Below are 22,170 nucleotides of genomic sequence, written 5' to 3'. Positions count from 1 at the left end.
AATATTAAAATTGAACACGACCCGTTGCGAATGCAACATAACGCTTTAATATAAACGATATTATAACACAGTATTACAATAATCGCAATGCAGAAATAAATGGATGATGAAAAATTTAGACACGTATTAATATATTACGTTCCAGTGGCGTATATACATATGACTTTGACGTTGCCTCTCCACCATTCATTCTTCGTTACTGATTGGTAATCAGGATTATAATATAGACAGTGCAGTATGCGCCGAGCGATACAATAACAGTAGGTCGACTAGTGAGTTGGGGGCTATAGTTAGTGGAGACTGCAGAGATAATTAGAGTTGGAAATGTATAAGATATAAATATATAAATTATAAATGTATAATACTATATACTATAAAATACGAATGTAAATTCGCTGGGTGAGGGTGACTAATGTTTGCATTGTTCAGATTCCAAAACAAAAAAATGTAGTGAAATAGTTTATAACAATATTTTAATACCGTATGTATAAATTACAAACGAAATACACACTATGGAAAAGTTACCAACAAAAAAATATATAAACTCGACATTTCTCGGCTACGTCCCAATTATTATATATGAATTATTAAATGACACACGGCAGTTATTTTGATAATCATACATGAACGCAAACAAAGATAAAGTTATTATAAATATAATAATAATGTAAGTACGAATTAATTTAAACAATATAAATTGGTTTGAAAATAAAAATATTTTATTCGAACATTAAACTCATGACGAAACATTTATAATGTTACATTAAGAAGGTGTATAATAATAATAATAATAATAATAATAATAATAATAATAATCGATGTCGATAAATAACATATAGTTACAGGACAACCTATTCTATTAATTATTCTGTATAGTAAATCTAAAAGAGAATACGTGTAAAACATTAAATCGTGACTGCAATCGATTTTGATTTTAAGATTTAACAAAAAAAAATATCCCATAAAGTACACATTATATATACCACACACACACACACCATGATGCGGTAATTCATGAGTGTATCGTCGGAGACGTGTTTTTACGTGAGACACGTGACATTTTAACGACCGGATACGTATTTTTTTATGGGAACCGGTGAGTTCATGCATACTTTCCCAAGTCAGCAAGTATTAAACTAATATTTGTAAATCGCTAACAAAATAAATGAGCACCGTACACGGGAGAAGAAGTTATGGGGATGACGAGAAATCAGTCTGATAAAAAAAAAAAAAAAAATATGAATATTTGGAATCAACGATTATCATGATACCTGTCATGTAGTGTTTTGTGACTAAAACCAAAAACACGGTAATTCATTACATCAAGAATGTAACATATTAATCGAATGTAAGTATAGGTAGGTATTATACTATGGTCTTGGCGCTGCTGCAGCAGAGACGACTCCACTAGGGGCTAAACGGGGTAGAGAGGAGCACTGCACCGGTGGGCGGGCGGGTGTAATCGAAACACGATACTATTGCCTACATACAATATTGTACGTATTACGAGTTAAGTCAAGTGGGTTTTTCAAGTGTGCTATATGTCAGCCATTTCCGATCCGAAACAACAGTAACGGTTATTATATGTATGTATTATAGAAATTATAAATTATTGGCAAAGCTTACCGTGTTCGGCTCGTCCGGGGCTGACGATCGCGACAGCCAGCAGTAGAAACACCGCGGTGAGACAGCATCGGTGATTACGGTTGAGGTAATGGTGGTTGTGGCGATGGTGGTGATGGTTGCTGTCGTCGTGGTGGTGTTGTTGGTGATACTTGTGCATGACGGCAGTGGCGGCGGCTGCGACGGTTAGTGGCGACGGCTACCTCCTCCTCATCGCTGAACGTTTTTCTTTCCTGCGGACACACAAGCAAACGAATATAATACACACATAATATAATATATAATACACTTGGGCTCTTCTATGTAAGTCGCATATATTGGTACCGTGTAAAAAATAACACCATTGTACCACGCGACAATTATATATATATATATACAATTATTGTAAATAGATATCGCTGCACATTTACACAACAATATCATTATAATATTATAATAATATATAGAATAATATTATACTGCACATGCACACAACTGACAAGTGCGACGGCGGGGCTGAGCTTTATCATTATTATTATTATTGCTCAGGTCTGCAGTGGTATATAACGTGCAATAATAATAATATTATCTATAGTAGATTATATATATGTGTAGTGTGGTGCGTTTGATAATGACTTCTAAAGTCGCCATCGAAAGGTCCCGTTTATTATTGTTATTATATTATACATTTTTTTTGCTCCGTCCCCCCCATTGTTCCGCTGACGTTATCTTCGGCATCTGCCGCCGCCGCCGTTGCCACTCGCGCAAAACTGTCCATCTGGTTTCCAATTAGTGTCCTTCCGAGCTGCCGATGTTGACATTTTTGTACTTTTTGTTTTCCACGCATAAAAGACGATTGTCCAATAAAAGCCATCGTTTATGCGCGGCACACTGTAAGACCGATCGCCGTTGTCGTCGTCACCCACGCCCGACCATCATTATCATCATATTATATTATTATTAGGTATATTACGTAGGTAAGTCGTAGTTGTATATTATAATTTATAATAAATGTAAATGTCCCATAATATATAGGTATTTAAGTGGCACGCACGCGTGTATCTTTGCGTCGAATCTCATTCTACAGTGGTCAGAAATAATTCACGAGTTTTTTTTATCAGAAGCACTATTCGTTGAACCACGTTAAAGTCGGCCGAGGACGATGATTATTGCTGACGAAAGATTTTATTACACGGATCATATTATATTATACGTAACAGTTAGTGGTTGCCTGAGTTTTTGAAACTTGCGGAGCAAGCTCAATAAAAAAAACTTACCCCCTATACTAAAAATACAAGGCCCACCATTTTTATTTTAATTCTACATCATACGGAAATATTTTCATGTGTATTATCTATAAAATTACGAAATATTTAGTTAATCATCCATTAACGAATAATAATAATAATGAATGTTTTGTAATGTTTTGAGTAAATCTCCGCCGGAGACTAAATTACCTGCAGCGATGTGGTTTGTCAACAGTGTTGCAGCAGATGCAATACCTATGCCATCGTCTATAATATAGTGGTTTCCAACCTTTTTACCACCACGGACCACCTCGACAATATTTTTTAGGTCACGGACCACATCAATTTTACAAAAACTAGGAAGACCTTTTTTTTTTTTTTTTTATTATTATGTAATATAAATTTATAAATAAACGCCGTCGGAATCGCCAGTGAGTTACTACCTTCTTCGTTGGAAGTCGAGAAAAAACAGTTACAAATTTTGCATCACGCCCCAAAGGAAAAATGAAATATTTTTAAATTTTGTAGCCTGTAGGTATGGCTCGCGGACCCCCTCACGATGTCTCGCGGACCATCGGTGGTCCACGGACCATAGGTTGGGAACCAGTGGTCTATATCCTCTATCATATTATACAGCGTTAAGATAATGTACAAAAATAATAATAACTTGTTCAAATTTGGAGATATATACACACATATTTGTGCAGCGAATGGATATTTTAAATTGCACTCATAATCGAATTTTAATTTATTATGAAAAAGAATAGCAAAAAGAATAAAAGAAACAGAAGACTTTTTGTTCTCACACCCTCCTCTCTCCCTGATCCCTGAAAACCTAACCAGAATGAAGAGGAATAGGATTAATATTTCTCTGTCTCTTTCTGGTATTTCTCGTAAACACACGTCGACTCCTGACCGGTGGTGTTCGACGACTTATCCGCTTATAAGGCACACGCGCGACGATATAATATACAATGCAACTAAAATAATAACAAACTCATTAAACTGGAACGATCGCGCGGGCGGTATGGCATCCGTGATTTATAGGTCTCCGTGTAGCAGGGCGGCGGTGAAGTGGGGTCAACCGAGTTCACCGGAGTACTTGACAAATGCTTCGGTTTTTTTTTATTATTTTTTTTTTTATCGGTAGACGACAATCTTTACGCGCGCTCGTACTCACACACGTCGTTGCTGCTTCTCCTATACATAATATTATACGTATATACAATTAACAATTATTTTCTAGTGCATAAAAAAAAAATAATAATAAGACGTATTTATGTGTATTATGTGCCCATATGCCGATCAGAACGCGAGTATCTATATGTGCAGGCGCGCGCACGTCGATCAGATATATGATATAAAATGAACGCGTTCGGCCAGGCGAAAAATATGTTTCCATCGATTGTATAATAATAATAATAATAATAATAATAATAATAATAATAATAATAATAATACAATATCCTCCGCGTTAATAACGCTCCGTTTGAAAATACCATTACGCGGGTTTGATGGGATTTCGTCATTCTGGCGATTTGGTTCTTTTTGGTTTTTTTTTACGCTGGTGGTTTCACGAATTTTTTTTCGTATTATTATGAGGACTACATCCCATCCCGTGGTCCAGGTTAGTGCCGTACAGCATTGAGTGGGGGGAGATGGTTAGGTGTAGGTACCTATAATAATGTATATAATAATAATAATAATAATACATGGACGCGACTCTTCTTTCTTTTGTGTCCCGCTGCAGTCGCGATTGACGGCGCGGCGGCTGCTGCTGCGGCAGTAGCAAGTGATGCGCGTCGATATTGATTCGGACGTGGCGTTTTAAAGGGTGCGCGCGTTATAGATGGATTTGAAAAAAGTATATTATAAAACAAAATAATATCTCCCTTTACTACACAGAGTTAAACGTACAACTCATCACACACAATGGTTAGTTTTTACGGCATTAATATAGTTAATAAATGTGCGGTAGGTATAATATAACAACCCGAAATTGTGAAATATATTATTTATAGTAATAATATATACTATTTTATATTATATAGTAATCATATTAATGACGTTGCAAAAAAAAAAATCACGTTGACATTTTTCAATGTTCATTGTTCGGCTTACATGAAACAAAACCCAAAACCTTTCTCGTCCATATTGTTATAATATTATCTTCAACACTGTTTCGTATTTCGATGAATCAAAACTTTTAAGAAGACCGAACGCGATTAATATTGCACTTGTGAGAGCTCCAAAACTGTGACAGATAATATATTTTTATTTTTATACGAAATGAAAATACTGACGGAATTGGTATAATTTAATATCATATCAAATTAATACGATACCTATATTATAATATACATAATATTATAATATGAACAACTAATAAATATATGACATAAGATATTATTTTACTAGGTTGGCCCATGAATATTGAATAAAATTAATCAGGTTTTAATTCATTCCCACGTCAATTAATCATTTGACGTTTTTATTTTCTAAAATATTATACTCTGGTACATAGGTATATCATTATATTGATCGTAAATTCTAAACGTTTATTTCGATTTAAATTGCAGTAGTTATACGACATTTTATAAACACGAATAGACGCCGTATAAAATATGTATAATGTATATCGTAAAGGTATAATAATATTATAATATAAGTGAAATGTTTTTGAAGTCTTCCGACACGGCCTTGATGGGATATTATTTGTGTGGGATCTATTGTAAATACCAAACACAATTAATTTCTTCACGTTACATCCGTGTAAAAAAAATTAAAAATGACTTTATGGTTTTGAAACGAGAAAACAAATAATGGTTTAAAAGTTTAAAAATGAATTATTATTTTTTTTTGCACCTATACGCCGAAAATATTGGTGTGCAATTTAACGTGAAACGTATGTAAAAGTTTTTCAACACAAGTAAACCACATATAACTTTCAAGGTAGACATTTAATGATTATTAGTTTTGACACGCGTTTCTAACACGAAGAAATATAATATTAATTAAGTATGTACCTACTACCCTTTTTCATTTAAAATCATAAAATAATATAATACTGTATTATTTTACAAACCGAATTTGTATAAAAAAAAAGAACCCAAAAGTCACGGTTAAATGAAAACGATCTGTATCAACGATTAAACGTGTGAAACGTGAACATATACATATAATAATGTGTATTATTGTGTATGGAATTGGAATTTAAGTGACCGACCGGTGGTGGTTTATATCTCAGTCTCGTACGGACACACACGAGCGCCGTTCAGCGTTTCTCGTCGTCCTCCAAATTAGAATTGGAAAAAAATAACAATAATAATAGCTTGAAGAAATCCGTCCGGTATATGTATATGGGCACACATGCACAATCTGGTATACATCGCGCCGCTAAGTAGTTATAGTCTCGGAGAAGAAAACTATATACCTACTCGCTCGCTAGCTCTCGCTCACACTATATACACAAACACCTACGACTCGAACGCCAATATTTAATGCGTACCACCCCACCACACACCCATATAAAACGATAGATAGATGATAAGTCGACCCGTAGACGGCGGCGGCACACACGCTGCACACTGCACCGAGGCAGATGGACGATTGGTGTGTATGTGTATAATAATAATAATATGTGCTCTGCCACCGCCGCCACACATATTATATAATATATTATAATATTCCCAATGGTGGTAATTAAAATTGAAAAATAAAAAGTATATATTATTTTTATTCGCGGCGGAAGACCCGACTCGCGAAGGCGACAGACGATCGCGCGACGCGATTCGCGCTATCTTTTCGGACCGAAGAGAAAAATAATAATAATAAAAAACAATGCGTAAATTGGTCGGAGAGCTCGCGCGCGCTCTCGCGAACGACGACGACCGTCCGGAGCCGAGAGACACCGATATACCGAGACGACGGTGAATCCGAGGAATCTGAGGCGGCGGTGGCGGCGTCGGCTGGTATAATAATAATAATAATAATAATAATAATAATAAGAATATAAAGAGTGCGCGCCGAAAACCGGTTTGTCTTGATCGCTGCCACGGCAGCAGAAGCACACCACTGCACGAGCAGGAGAACAAACAGACGGACGTGCGCGGGCCACCGGACAAAGCCCCCGAGAAGAATAATATAATGCGAGACACACGGGAAAACGATGGAGAAAAAAAGATAGACAGAGTGTGTGTGAGGGAGAGAAAGAGTGACGGAGACCGGAGAGACCGGTTAATCAATTTCTGGAACGAACTGCAACGTATATAATAATATGAGTGTGTGTGTGATCAATTATCGTTATGTCATACGCGAGCTCCCATGATCCATTAAGAATACCGCGTTTGTGTATTATAATAATAATTATAATTATTAGATGTCGTGTACACGTTTTGAACGTATACAAAAACGGAATTACTGGTGGAAAATGTGCGCTTTGACTCCGCGTGCGTTTTTGACGCCACGGACCGAACGCGACGAGACCGCCGATGCCGCCGCCGAGAGGTTAATAGACAATTACGCGATTAAGATGTCGCCGCCGTGAAATCGTCGTCGTCGTAGATAGCGGTTGCTGCCGTTCGGTGGCGGTGGTTGGAAGTCGTGAATCACGAAATTGGCTGTAAACATCTCCTTCCTTCCAGAGAACCCGACCATCGCCACAGCATCCATCAACCTTCCTCCATCGCATTCGCTTTTTACAATGATTAATTTCTAGGATTTTATATTACATTCGTGTAAATATCGCTACGGAATCCGGTGTGGTGTCAATTTACACTCCGCAGGTTACCCACACATACGTTTTCGTGAAAATATTTCGCAATACTGTTACTATATACTTTTTAGATATTTTGCGGAAATAACAGTCATGGGTAGTATATATTTTTAATGTTAAATCGCAGGAAATAATTTGACTATAATATTCTTCGTCCAAAGTTTATTATAATGATAATAATATAATAGGAATAACTTTTGGCATTCACGGACTCACGATATAATTGATTGCAATTACCTTCCGCGTCTAGAACTTGTAGTTGATTATGTAATAAAATAGCTTGCTGTTTTGCTACAATGTATTGTGTTATATTATCATGTGCTTACAACAATTCGGTGAGATGAAATTAATTTTCCAAACCTCCGAGATTAACCGTATGAAATATACTTCCCACTGCAGGCCCAGGGTGTCAATTAATAGAAAGTCGAGTTTACGAGACAAATTTCTCCTCAAGTTTAATCGGCTGCCATCGTTGCCAATCAATCAACGACAGCAGTTAGCGGTGCCTTACGAGATGCGGGCGAAAACACCGTGTGCTTGTTATCGTGTATCTTTCTCCCTATAGAATTTTCACCCTCTTCACCAATGCGCGGTGTTTATACAGTCACTCGGATGTCTGACTATTGACTATAAACCATATTATATGCGTAAAGCTTCTCTGCGTTGACACCTTAAAGCGGCAAAGTAATTTCAAACCGACAAAATATCGTCAAACTCAAACTTCAAGACCCCGTGTTTCCGCAGTGCCACGATTAAACTTTTTACGTCAAGAAAAATTGTCTTCTAGATAGCCATCAGAAATGCACAATTCTAAAATACTTTTATTATTTTCTTTCCTCTCTTAAATCGTTTTGTTTTCGACAGACGCTTTATAAATGAGTTATACGTCGCCATAACACACATACTGCATACATGTCCGATCCACAAATTCCATCTAACCTCTTTTTCAACTCATTTCCGTCAGACGACTTTCTCGTTTATTACAACTTACAAGTACGTCTAAAATGTACAGCCCATAGCCAATGTACAATGAATGCCTCTTTATAAATCGTTTCAATTTATTTTTATGTCGATTTTTTCCGTATCTATCTAGGTCCCTCTTTTAAACTTCCTCTTATTAATCTGGTACACACCATCAGTTTTCCTTTTATTTATAATCCCCTTCGAAATATATATTTATATCCGTGCCACGCATATTATTTGAAGCGTTCTTACATTTTTTTTTCTCCGTCGATATCATTAGTAAATTTCAATATTTACTTTGATCCCAACCCTGGCATTTTGAGAATTCCACATGCATCGTTGAATACAATTGGACATGTCCGACTCCTTTTCGGTTCGTATTCGCTTCGCTGACCCTCGTTTATAATGATTCCGATATGGTGTAGGCACTATAGGCGACGAGTTATTTTCCCGTATATCTCACTACGATCTAGTTCAATTGTTTTCGATATCTTGAACACACGTCGACATTTTTTTTTAACCAAAGTGAGTATATTTACACAACCGAGGCCAACAATAAGTGTACAATGTACATGGGCTGCCTCGTTTTATACATGTTATTGTTTTGTTTATTTTTTTGATAGAATTTAATTACCAACGCTACAGTTATTTATTGTTTCATGAAACAAAATAATTAAAATAATATTTATCAAGACAACATGATATTATAAGACGGATCCCTCTATTGGTTAATGATACGTTGTTTAAGAACTGGAAGGCGGAAGCCGTTCTCACTATTACTCCACACGAATTATTATTATTACTATTAACGTGCTACACCTATAGGTAGGTAGGTACGTTAGTCTTAGACATAAAATTAAGAACTTACTGGTTGGATGTTTGCTGGTGAACTTTCCCGCGCGTTTTGCCGTTACACGAATTATCTATGAAATATTTAAAATATTTAAACATAATGCCTAGCTACCTATAATTGACAAGCTGATTTTTGTACTCCCTGAGGAAATAATAACGATTTTTACTTTTCGTTGTACATTCGAACACATAATAATTAAACGGACACGTCTACCGTTTAGTTTTATTATTTCGTTTTTTGAACAGAACGTGATTTATGTAAAAAAAAAAACCAATATACAATAGAAGCCACCGAGTTATTAATTGTCCGGTGTCGAACACGGTGGCGGCCATCAGTCACCTATCGTACCAGCGTACACTAACACACTGATGGGGCTCCCGCGTTTTAATTTTCGTATTTCATTACCTGCAGTCGGTGGTAGCCATTAGCGATTTAACGGTGCTTGGTGTACTTCTAGTTAAAACAAAAATAATAATAAACACGGCCGATGTGTGTGTACACGGTCGCTACGTGAAAAACGATAAATTACCGTTCATATGTATAAATATGCGTAGGTATAGGTACACATGCACGGGCGACACTGTCGACAATCGACCGACCTGCAGCAGCCTCCGACGAGGCTTGCTACCACGCTCTTACGATGATATTATTATTATGCATTACCTAACTGAATACGCACTTACTCACAAACAAATGGCTTTTTGTTCGGGCATAGAGATCGTTAACAAAGTGATTTTCTCATTAGAATAATATAGGCATATAATATTAATAGATATTGTATTTAATAGGTAGGTGTATTCAGTATTGTAACACGCTTGTTCCGATGAAATGACGGCCACGACGAATGGTTTAACATTTCTCCAGAGAATATTATTGTAATTTATAGGATAGAAGAAACTAGGTCCGATCGATTTTACACCAACCGGAGAGACTGCACGCATGTCACACGGGCCGGACTTAAGCACCATGTCGATGGCGGTAACAATTTAATAGTTATGTAGTTTTTATGAAGAGATGCGGTAGCAGTGAACAAATCGGATAATTTTAATAATTTCTGACAATATAGGTAGAAACTGGACATCCATTACAATTTCAGTGGGAGGGTTAATATTTTTAACATTCGTGTAAGAAAACCTGTGCACAAAACCTCATAAATGGCTAAATCTTCTTTAAAAGCTAATATAATTTGTGATATATTAATTTTTTTTCACATCGAAAATATGATAATGTATTAATATTATTTTATTAAATTGTTAAAAAAGTATATAATTAAATAAATATCTATCTTTTGACATGCATTATATTTTAAATATAATTTAATATGTTTGTTTGTCTAGTATTATAAATATCACAAAAGAAAATATTGTAAGATTATTATCCTATTCTTTTCAAAATATTGTACAATAATATTTTCACTATCAATACTTACTTAGTATTAACTGTTTTTAATATTGAAGATAGATAAAAAGTTGAAACAAATTTTGAACCATTCTCAAAGATCTCAGTCATGTCTTGATACATCGCTCTCTTAACTATTAATACTCAATAATTTTAAAGTAAATATTACATAAAACATGAACATTCGGGGGGCTTCCTCAACCCAATTTCCACCTGAGTGATAGTATAATATATAAAATATAGCATAATAATATAGTATCCGTGTTAGGTAAATACAATATGATTAATATCTAAATTTACCTACTCGAGTCGTATAGGAAAACTGTATAGACATTAACACTATCATATCTGTACGTTTATAAAATGCATTACAATATTCAGCAGTAAGGTCTTTTAGATTTTATCGCGCACACAACACATGTTTTCTATAACACTTTTGTCCTCTTGCTCGTATTTATTGGATCGAACCTATATAAACCTATATAATTTAATGTTGTATTACATTATGTGTGTTTAACGAGTTTTTGTCCTAATGAGCAACGAACGCTACCGTGTGTGTTCCGTTTTTAATTATCGCTTAAAATGTCAAATCGTAAATACGTTCTAAACATTTTCACACTACCGGTCATAAAAATGTATACGTAAACAAATTAAGCATGCCGTTTTTGTTGTTTGCTCATCGAAACGAACACGTATCGATCGATTTGATACTGCCCCCGACGTATAAAAACTAAAAAGTCATATGTTATATTTTGTTTGTTGTTCTTTGGGAGATTTAAAAGAAAGAAAAAAATCGAGTATATTTTATTTGCAAAACAAATTTTTCTTTCGTTTGACAACGGTTCTTCCGGCTGATAAATCGAATGCAACCCCTCGCCCCTGACAATCCTAACAGACTACGCCACCACCGCCGCCCAGGCCTCGGGCAAAACACAAAAGATTGAACAATAGAACTTGTGTGTGTGTATTTTTCAAAGTTTTCCGTTCCTTTTTTCTTTTTTTGGCCTGGAGCCGTTGGTTTTCCCTCTCTGTCGTCAATTTATTTACGTGCATTATTTTCGTTTGCCCGATTTTTATTCGCCCCTTGGCGTTTCCCCTGAAACTCGTGAGTTTAGGAGTACAATGCGTTTTGGCCGTCCTAGCCATTATACTGCATTGCGCCTATTACGCTGCTCACCCTCTACATTATAGTCCACACAATATACACATTATTACACATACGACATACCTTATCATCTGTATGTCGGCGCGAGTAGGTATACTCGACTGTTTCCACTCGAATACGCGATGGCGTGTCGACTGTATAACTGTCCCGAATAAGATTCAACCCCCCATCCTCGTTTTAATGTGTAGGTACACCTGACGTGTCAAAATAAAAACGTCTTCCATTTGTTTTTATGCAATATCGTTAAACACAAGAGAGATAATATTTATACATATATGCATATCCTATGGGAAATAACCACAAATGGTCATTGTGCAGTTTTAGCTTCGTCCTCCTTAACGTTTTTTTTTTGCGAAATATTCGATTATTTTCTCAACCGTTACCTTCGTATGAAATTACAACAAATATAACTGTCTGGTGAATATAAAAACAACGATCCATGCGACACTCGTCACACCAGACGAGCATCAAAAGTATAGTATATTATTCGCAATTTCCTATCAGATTATCATGCGACAAACATTCAAAAAAAATAAAACATTAAAATAATAATAATATAAAAACGCACGCACGATATTCTTTGTGCAGTAGTAATATGTAAATATTTTATTATAATTATATTTATAATTTAGATATTTTATAATTTTTTTTTATTCCACCGTTAATTTGACATTACTATTTATTATTTATACGGATATTACATTGCACGAAATTATTACAGAATGTGACACGATTAAGCACGCTACGATGCATATATTCTTCAGCTGAAAGGTTTGATCAATATAATATATACCTACATACTTTATAGAACTTGGTAATTAATATTCCTTAATAGGAATTACAACATATATATAAACTAATTTTAAACGAAAAATATATATAATATAATATAATATATACATATAATTATAGATTAAGTTATATGTATATGTACAAAACACTTTTAGTTCAACGATTTGTTTATACAGTAGGTAGGTATTATACGCAATACGCATATCATAATAATATATAGACGATTTAATCGAGGGGTTCGTGAGATATTTTAAATTATATTGAACTAATTTTAACTAACAGAAACTATTGCGATAGAAATACGATATTAATGCCTTTTAACCGAGTTGGAATAAAATACTGCATAGGTACAATGAAAACGAGTGAATCGATTGTTTTTTTGGAAACAAAGATATTGCAATACGGTCAGTGCAAAAGACAAAAAGGTCGTTTGTGAATGTCAGTTTCCCTTGCCCTACGTCAGTTAACAGGCAGCGCACGAACAGCAGCACTTGGCGGCTCGTCGTCGATACGTCATAATTGGTCGTGGCAACGTCCGGGAGAAAAGTCACAAGAGGGAGGCGCATTAAAAGGGATCAATCAATCACGGTCTCATCGATCATAAGGTACAAGCGGGTGGGGTCCTGTTTGACAGGTGTCGAGTATTAACTTGACCACGTTCGCAAAAACCTCTCATTATCTATTTTGCCCTTAATATTTTTACGTCAAATTTAAACCGAAATCAGAGTAGTTGTTTTGATCTTATGAAAATATATCGTAAACAATAAACATTATAATATATAAATAGATGATAAAAGCCCTGCTCAACAGTAATATATAACCGTTTAAGGGATGTTAATAAAAATATATTACCATCACCATACCATAGTTAGTACTATTTAGTATTTTGGAAGTGAACATGCTTTGATTGAGAATTTGAGTATCATTATGAAACATTTTTTAGTGCACACAACGGCACAACCCGTTGTGAAATGAAAATCAAAAATATGCATGGTGATCATCGTTTTTTGGGCGCCATTAAACCGGGTCAATCAGAAACCACAAAACAAATGTTTTCCAACCCTTGCTCATATTATGTTGCATCATAAGGTGATAAATCACCATAGTGTGCTCGGCATACCAGCATTCCGTGCTGGTATTTTATTGGTGTGAAAGTACAGTCTGAAGATGTTTTCTTAAAATCCTACTTATATATAGTTATTATATATGACGACCACGTAATTTTCTGATGTCTCCCGGGGTCAAAAATTACTTTCTATATACACCCCCCCATCGTATACTCTCAGCAAGCCGGATAATTTAATAAAAAATAAAAATTGTCGCCTCTCTGCGTACGATTTATTACACTATTTCATGGCGATACCGAGTATTCATAACATATATTTGGATATTAACACATTAAATATGAATAATTTTTCAACAATTCATCTGAATATTATTTTTATTTTCTTCACACAACCGTATAAAATTATGAAACTCCGAATCCTGAATTACGTCATCAGATATAGTATAACGATCTATGTTCATATTGATAATCAACAGAATTAAAGAAAATTAAATAAAACAAGCGCACAAAATATAATACACATTCTCATTGATAAAAAATAATTTAAGTAATATTCCGAGCAGTATAAAAAACTGTTCGGTACATTTAAAGAATGAATATTTGAGTCCTTCAAACATCTATACAATACAATGAACAATAGATCAGACATATAATAGGTATATAGACCATGTATAAGTGAAATATATTGAAGCAAACATATTATTATGTACGAGAGGGTCAGTCTCATAAATGACTTTATCAATGAGGTTTAAACAATTTGCCCGATTAATGGCTGTTATACATTAGTTTTCTAGGTAGGTAGATTTAAGTACTTCGATACTAAATGAAAAATAAAATGAAATATCTACAGCTTTGAGAAAAAGTTTTGTTAAGTCTCAGAGCATAATAATAATAGATGCATGTATATATTGTATATATTATATGACCTCTAGGCAAAACAGTATTATGATTTTATGAAAATACAAACCCGTATAGCACGTGCAGATACGACTTACTACGGTGGCATCCGTATGTATAACTGCAACAACGTTCGTCGTTATTGTTTCCGAATACGGCGTCCGTGTGGTGTTTATGCAAAACGATTCGAACGGTTCTGCCGGACTTAACCATTTTTGGGCACCGTTTGTCCCTCCTCTCGCAACGCTACAGTGTAATAACGCCGTATGTATACGACTTGTCCTTTTGTAAGAGCAAAACCGTCAGCTGTTCCGTTATGTGCACTTTTACCCTTAAACATATATTATATAATATCTTCTTCCTACTATACTCATATATTATGTATAATATCGTTCACATACACCGGACATGGTATACATCACCAATCACCACCCATTCTGATAATATTATCTATCTGCTCATTTTTCATTGAACGTATACAATTCAATAGTAAAAGAGAACATTTTTTGAAAAAATGTTATGCATTTGATTACATAGGTACATTTAGTAAGAATAAAACGTAAGACACGTTATATATTTTATACATATACTTAACATTGGTTGGTAAAATGGTAAGTAGTTATAACTTGTTAAACTGACGTTATATTTGTTTATATACACACCTTTATATCAACGTAGGTATATACCTAGGTAACTAAATATCAACTCTATTATGTGTGATGCATCAAAATTTCCAGTCCCCGGTATCAAAGAATCAGAGAATTATATTAGGTAGGTACTTATACCTATATTATACTGTCAAAATGTGTACCTACATTTGCTTGTAATTTAGATTTCAGTATAGACGACGACACAGAGAGACGGGTAATCACGCTTTGATATACAACACATAAGAAGTCTATAGATAACCACAACGTAACCGCAAATATAGTATAGTCATAAACGAATAAAAGAATTAGAATGTTTGTCATACCCTGATACCCTGCAGTGTGATTGTAATTAAAAAAAGGTGGGTAAGTGGATTTCGCTCTGCTGTACAATAGGTTACAAGTGGGTCACTGTAGAATAGATGGTATTCAATGATATAATATCATTGTGGGTATATGAAAACGATTCTGAGGATACTGAAGATACTGAAGTTGAAAATCGAAGCATCATTTTAAATACTTATCGTGTACACACACAAAAAATAAAAATAAAAAACACACATCATTGTAAAATAAATACAAGTGCTAAAAATTGCAAAATGTCACGACTGTGATTCTTTTTAAAGTAGAGAAATTAAAAACAAATTTCCAACGACATTTATAAATCAAACGTCACATAATAATTAGCAAAGTAACGAATTTAATGTTTATGTAATATTATATAATTACATCAAAATCGAATAAAAAGATTCAACGGATACTACCGACCCACAAATCTTAAGTTTTAATATATATATATTTTTTTTAATGAAAAAAACGAATAAATTTACACACGATACAACAATTCTAGATGGAAAAGAAATTTAGCTTAAAATAGTCATTGTGGGTGACCAGTTATTAAATATGCATGATATTGAAGGCCATTCTTTTTATGTAAACTCGTTCTAGCCCCGCAATCTTTTCATTGAGTACAAAGTCGAATAATTATAATATTATTTTTTCAATATTATTATTAAATGTACTTGCACATAATTAAGTACCTATACCTATATTTACTTTTTACTGTACAAAACCATGTTTGAGCGAATTATCGTATGTGTCAGAGAATACTAACAGATACAAACAGAGGCACTATATCTTATATAATATCGCACCAACATATCTTTTATAGCCAATAATTTATTAATTTGTAATACCTATTGTTTAAATATCATTGAAACGTACATCTACTTTAAAACACGTTTAATAAATAATGAACTTGAGAGGTTTGGTAAATACAATCGTATCAATCAATAACCAATGGTGCAAACAGACTGCAGTCATCACTAAATAATTTATACAATGGATCGTTCGTATACCGTCTAAATGTCTAATATGTATCAAATACCAATTCATTCAAATCGATATAAATAAAATATTTATTTTAGGTACATACAAAAATGTTTATACTTTCATAAGGTAACGTCAAATTGTGCACTATCGACTATCATTGTATTAAGTGTCGTATAACTTATTATTGTTTTTTGTTTAATAACAACGACCCCAGGCAATTTGATAAATTATGATTATTCGTTTCTTTTTTTAAATTTAAACATTTTATATTTGCCATCAAAATTCCAACAGCAATTATATAGAGAAAGAAACGTTTGTGGTTAAGTAGAGAATACTACGAACAATTGAACAAACATGAAATTTTACTGGAAAACTCGCAATTTGACATGGCTTTCAATGAAAGTGACACAATTGAATGTTTCGGCCTTAATTGATGCGATGATTGGTGGTATACTGGTATGAACTGGCCAACGTTTGTATAAATGTGGATTAGTTTCAAAATCGTCCATTAATTAAACATATGTGTTTGAATAACAATGGGCATAACCTTTGCACAGTACACACGTATATAATAACATGTATATTATGTTGTATAGGACACCTACTAACAGAAAAAATGCGAATACAACGTTACAACGAATACCCGTGCATGCTATCAACGATTCAATTTAGTATATACCTACATATAGTTATTTTTCACATTTTATCTCGGTTAATTGGTTCGCACTTTGCATGTTATAGTTGTCGTTTATATTTAGTTTTCCCTTCAACCGTACCGCAGCTGTTATTGCAACTTGCGATTGTTTCCTATACCGCCCATGACACGACGACGTTTTTGCAGGCAGAAAACCGTGCCATTGTAATCGCGTTATCGCGTTGTATACAAAAGCACGCGCATACAAGAGATGTGATAACTCGTTATACGTTATGGTCGGAATTCAATTTTTCCGAGTTGGCTTTTTGATCGGTGTTTGGATGGGTAAAAAAAATAATAACTGGATTCGTATTCTATATGGGAAACAACAAAACGAGTGCGGAAAGTTTTCGAACTTCTAGAGGGTCTTTGTTGCGCACATGTCGTGGTACGAGGGTTGGTCGATATAATAATAATAATAATAATCGTACCAGTGATCGATACACACGGTACATGTATAAACTTTTCCGCACTGTACGTTTAACCACTATGGTCGTCGCCGTCAACTTTTTAATTTAATACGTTAATTACGGAATAAATCCACCCTCGAATGTTTGACGTTCGGTTGCAGAGGAGTTTAGTGGAGATGGAGAGAGATGTTGTTTGAAACGTGTTCGCGACATGACGCGTGTCCATAATTGCATCAAAAGTGACTAAAGTTTCACGTGCGTAACTAACGAGACCGTATCGTCTCAACGCCACACACGCATTGCAGCACATTGAACACCCCAAACTAAAACTGAATATACACGCTGAGCAATTTTCTTGCGGTTAAGTATAAGTTAATCGGTAACTACGAGCGTATAATATATACTCGCTGCGAGAGTACGCGGGTAGAAATACCTCTAACTCGTATATAAGCGTCGACCCGCAAAAGCGGTGACTGCAGTTGATACGCACATATAAAATATATAAACCATACATACAAATCGTAAGAAACTGCTAAAATCGAAAAAGCGTAGATATAGCCGAAAATGCGATAGGTATTCGAACAACGACACGTCGTATAATATTATTACCGTAAAGGTATACATTGTGTCGCGGTGTTTATAATCTGGGATGATATTTCGCGAAATGCAAATTAGATTGTCTTACAGCCCGCTACGATTGAGTCGTCATAGGATTTCTGACTGGTTTCTCGACGACAACAATACACAATATTCCATCGGCGAGTCGGCTTGCGACAAAAGCGAGCCCCCGCGCGTTTTCACGTGGAATTCGGCGCGCGAAAACCAACATAAAATACACGTACTGCGAGTGTTATTCACGAATATAATAATATGTATAAATACATTAAATTATACAAGCCACCGTCACAACATATCGCAACAAGCACCACCCCGTGGTATGAGCGCACGCAATTGTGTCAGTTACTTTATTATTATTTCGGTTTCACCGCAATGGTTTATGGCATCTTTGTATGCAAATATTATTCTCTCCCATTCATCGAGGGCCGCCACCGCCGCCGCACCGCTCGCATTCTTTCGGAAAAAGAAATATACCTATTATATATGTATATGCGAATAACGTGTGCCGAGAAAAAACAACACCGACCGCGTACCGTTACACGAACGAATACGCGAGCATGTATATAAATATAATAATGCTTATATGTTGTATGATATATAAAAACGCGTGTATACACGGCGCGAGGAAAAAAAGAAATAAAAACTTCTGCGGCTTTTTTGAAATTCGACGTGTATATGTGTTTATTTTCTTTCTGGATTTATGTGTGTTCAACAGTATAATATATGTATATATAACATCCGAATATTTGGAAATTCGTATCAAGTTGTAAAAATTCGCAGCCACCGCCGCCACTTCTCAAACCCCGACAACAAACTAGGTACAATAATTCATAGGACGTCGGCTTTTCATTTTCCCATTTTTTTCCTTTCATTTTTATCACTGTTATTATACGCTAACAAATTACGCCGTCTGCGAGTTGCGAAAAAAACTTGTATATCGTTATTGTTGTTTATAAGCTTTTCACTGTTTTCGCAGACTGGTCGTATTTTTTCAAGCCCGCCGAGACGTGTTCGGCTGCCGCCGGAGGTTCGTTTCGTGACGTAACAATTTTCACAACGAGCTTTGGGCAACAAATTTGCACTGTTTCACATTTTTTTTTATTTCGATATTGAAAAGCTTTTCAACAACTGCAATGTTTATATTTTTAAGGTTTCGTTTTGTTTTTGTTTCGAGTTTTGTGAATAGGAGGAGGACGGGAGGTCGGTTCGTGCAAAATACAATATGACGAAATCAAGACACAATATAATATAGAAACCATACATTTGCACGAGTCGAAATAAAAATGTTCTCCTTATGAAAATATTATATTTAATTATATAAAGTCAAAACTACTGACAAATTGGTCCGAAATTTTACAAGTGCAGTGAATATTATTATTAATATTTTTTATTATCATGCTCTATAATTATCACTAAAAGTATAAATTGAGGAAGTAAGGATACATTTAATACGCTGGCACTTGTCCTACATTTTAATTATTACCAACAGTTTTCAGTTTATTTATACTAGATTGCTTTCTTTAATGTTTTCCGTACACGGTAAATGCAGAACATGAAAAATTTAAAAAGTATAGAATTCTTGGTTTATGCGTATTATTAATTCCTATCCGGCTTTTGAGGAGTCTGCATCATTCTAATAGTTATTAATAATATAAGTAAAAAACATTTTTTCTGCACCGAATGCATTTTCACGTGGCGATTACGTTGTCATTTTAATGTGAATGGTCACACGGCTGTCGCATGGTTATTTCCGGTTTGTTAGTCAAACGCACATTAACCAATGTCGCCATTATGCCCTTGTCCAGTTTAAATATGTTTTGTGCACCCGTCTGCACTCATTAACCTCTCCGCGGTCATATTACTACACTCCTTTCAGTTTTCTCTGCCTCGCATACGATTAAAAAAAAGTGTCTCCATACGTACACCGGCACTAGAAATAGGTAATGAAGAGTAATTGAATTAAGAACGGTCGAAAGAACACGGGAGGTAAAAAAAAAGTTATCCGAAGGAGCAGCTTCAATTACCATTATAAACCATCGAAATCAAATTATCAAAAATTATTTTTTTAATATTTTTAAGCCAAGGTTATTGGTGAAATATTGCCTTGAAAATTAAAATCCATATCCAACAATTCGTAAATATTTTTAATATTTTCTCAAAAACGATTTAAATGATTAAAATAATATTTATTTATTTATTTGGGTGTTCAAAATTGTAAGTAACATTATTTTCCCTATACGGTTTTATTAAAATAATATCTTGATTGGTTTTTTTACGTTTACAACCCACCTAGCTACATTGTTATGTTAAATGTGTACTGTATATAGTCTTAAACAAAAAAAATGTAATTCGTATTCAACTACCTAAGCATTATTTTACAGCCTGACACTATTAATTTCCGATGACAGGAGAAAACAATGTGTACAATAATAATACGCTTAATAATATACATAGGTAGGTACCTACACTTTGACGGTACCTATATTATTTTAGTTTTTATATTAACTGGAATTTGATAAAGGGTTGGATAAACGCTATAATTTCGATTTCTGGCTCATTTTTGTACTTTATAGTCTAATACGCTTTTGTTGCCCGAGATAATTACTATCTTCATAACGTGGTTACATTTATGATGTCATTAAATTAAAAAAACCCGTTTCCAATGTAGAAATATATTTTATAACATTTTATGTAGTCTGCATGCGGAGCGGAACTTTGATAGGTTTACAATAGCGTGAAAAATCATTTGAAACCCGAATTTAAAAACGTTATCTGGCAACCGGGCGGCGAGCTGACGAGTAGGCGAATACTCAATTTATAGAGAGAAAACAGCTAGTGGCACCTGGTCCATTACGCGGAAACGTGATGTTTTTCATTTGAAGAAATCCTCAAAAGTTGATGTAGAAGCACTTCTCCACTCTAATATAAAGTACTCTTGTCGTTTTAGCAACATACAAGTAATAGTTGGGTTGAGTTGTATTAGCACTATATTATAATATAATATAGCAGTCGTATAATAGCAATGGTGCAGGTAGTATAGTTGTAATAGTATACATAGTAATATGTACAGCACAAAAGACGACAACGACGACAGTAATAATTAATATATTATAACCCTCGTGTCATAAACACTATAGGGTATAAATCTCCCGGTCCACACATACATAAATATATTATATTCATATGTGTGTGTGTGTGTGTGTGTGTGTGTGTGTGTGTGTGTGTGTGTGTGTGTGCATATGTGTTTGCGTGCGTATGTGTGTGTTTGTGTGTGTATACACCACACCGGTTGCATTGCTGCTGCTGCCACTTATTACGTCCCCGTGTGTCATTCCGAATGATTATACGGCGGATCCAACCACCGGCATAGCCATTATTCCTCGATCCTCCTCCTTCTCCTCCGCAGCATCATCAGTGGCAGCAGCCTGCAGTGATAAATGCGCCGGCCCGTCGTATATAATATTGTCTTCTCTCCGTACGTAGATGTATGCAAATACTTTCTAAACGGCCTCGGGGCCGCTTTTGTCGACGACCGCAGTCGCCAATAAATTGATTCACGACGGCTGGCGAAGGCGGCCTACATATATTATTATTATTATTATTATTACAAAACCCATCGACGGCCACAGTCGAACAACAACGTTTGTTTCATTCAGATTTTCGTGTCATAATTATTGTTTTTTCATTTTATCTATTCCTTAATCCTTTACTT

General features: G+C 34.8%; 1 protein-coding gene across 10 annotated transcripts in view; it reads right to left on the bottom strand.

The window, feature by feature from the left end:
• The window catches only part of LOC100166161 (ephrin type-B receptor 1-B), a 133,436-nt gene that overhangs the window by 74,809 nt on the left and 36,457 nt on the right, over positions 1-22,170 (bottom strand). For all 10 annotated transcript variants that reach the window (XM_029488181.1, XM_029488182.1, XM_008186260.3 and 7 more), the window contains exon 2: positions 1,627-1,856. In XM_029488181.1, the coding sequence (XP_029344041.1) occupies positions 1,627-1,783 (157 nt within the window). In that variant the 5' untranslated portion in view covers positions 1,784-1,856. The remainder of the gene's footprint in view (positions 1-1,626; positions 1,857-22,170) is intronic.

Source organism: Acyrthosiphon pisum, chromosome A1, assembly GCF_005508785.2.
Source record: "Acyrthosiphon pisum isolate AL4f chromosome A1, pea_aphid_22Mar2018_4r6ur, whole genome shotgun sequence".
NCBI classification, from domain to species: domain Eukaryota; kingdom Metazoa; phylum Arthropoda; class Insecta; order Hemiptera; family Aphididae; genus Acyrthosiphon; species Acyrthosiphon pisum.
The sequence above is the reverse complement of the archived record's forward strand: the minus strand, read 5'-3'. Positions and strand labels throughout refer to the sequence as shown.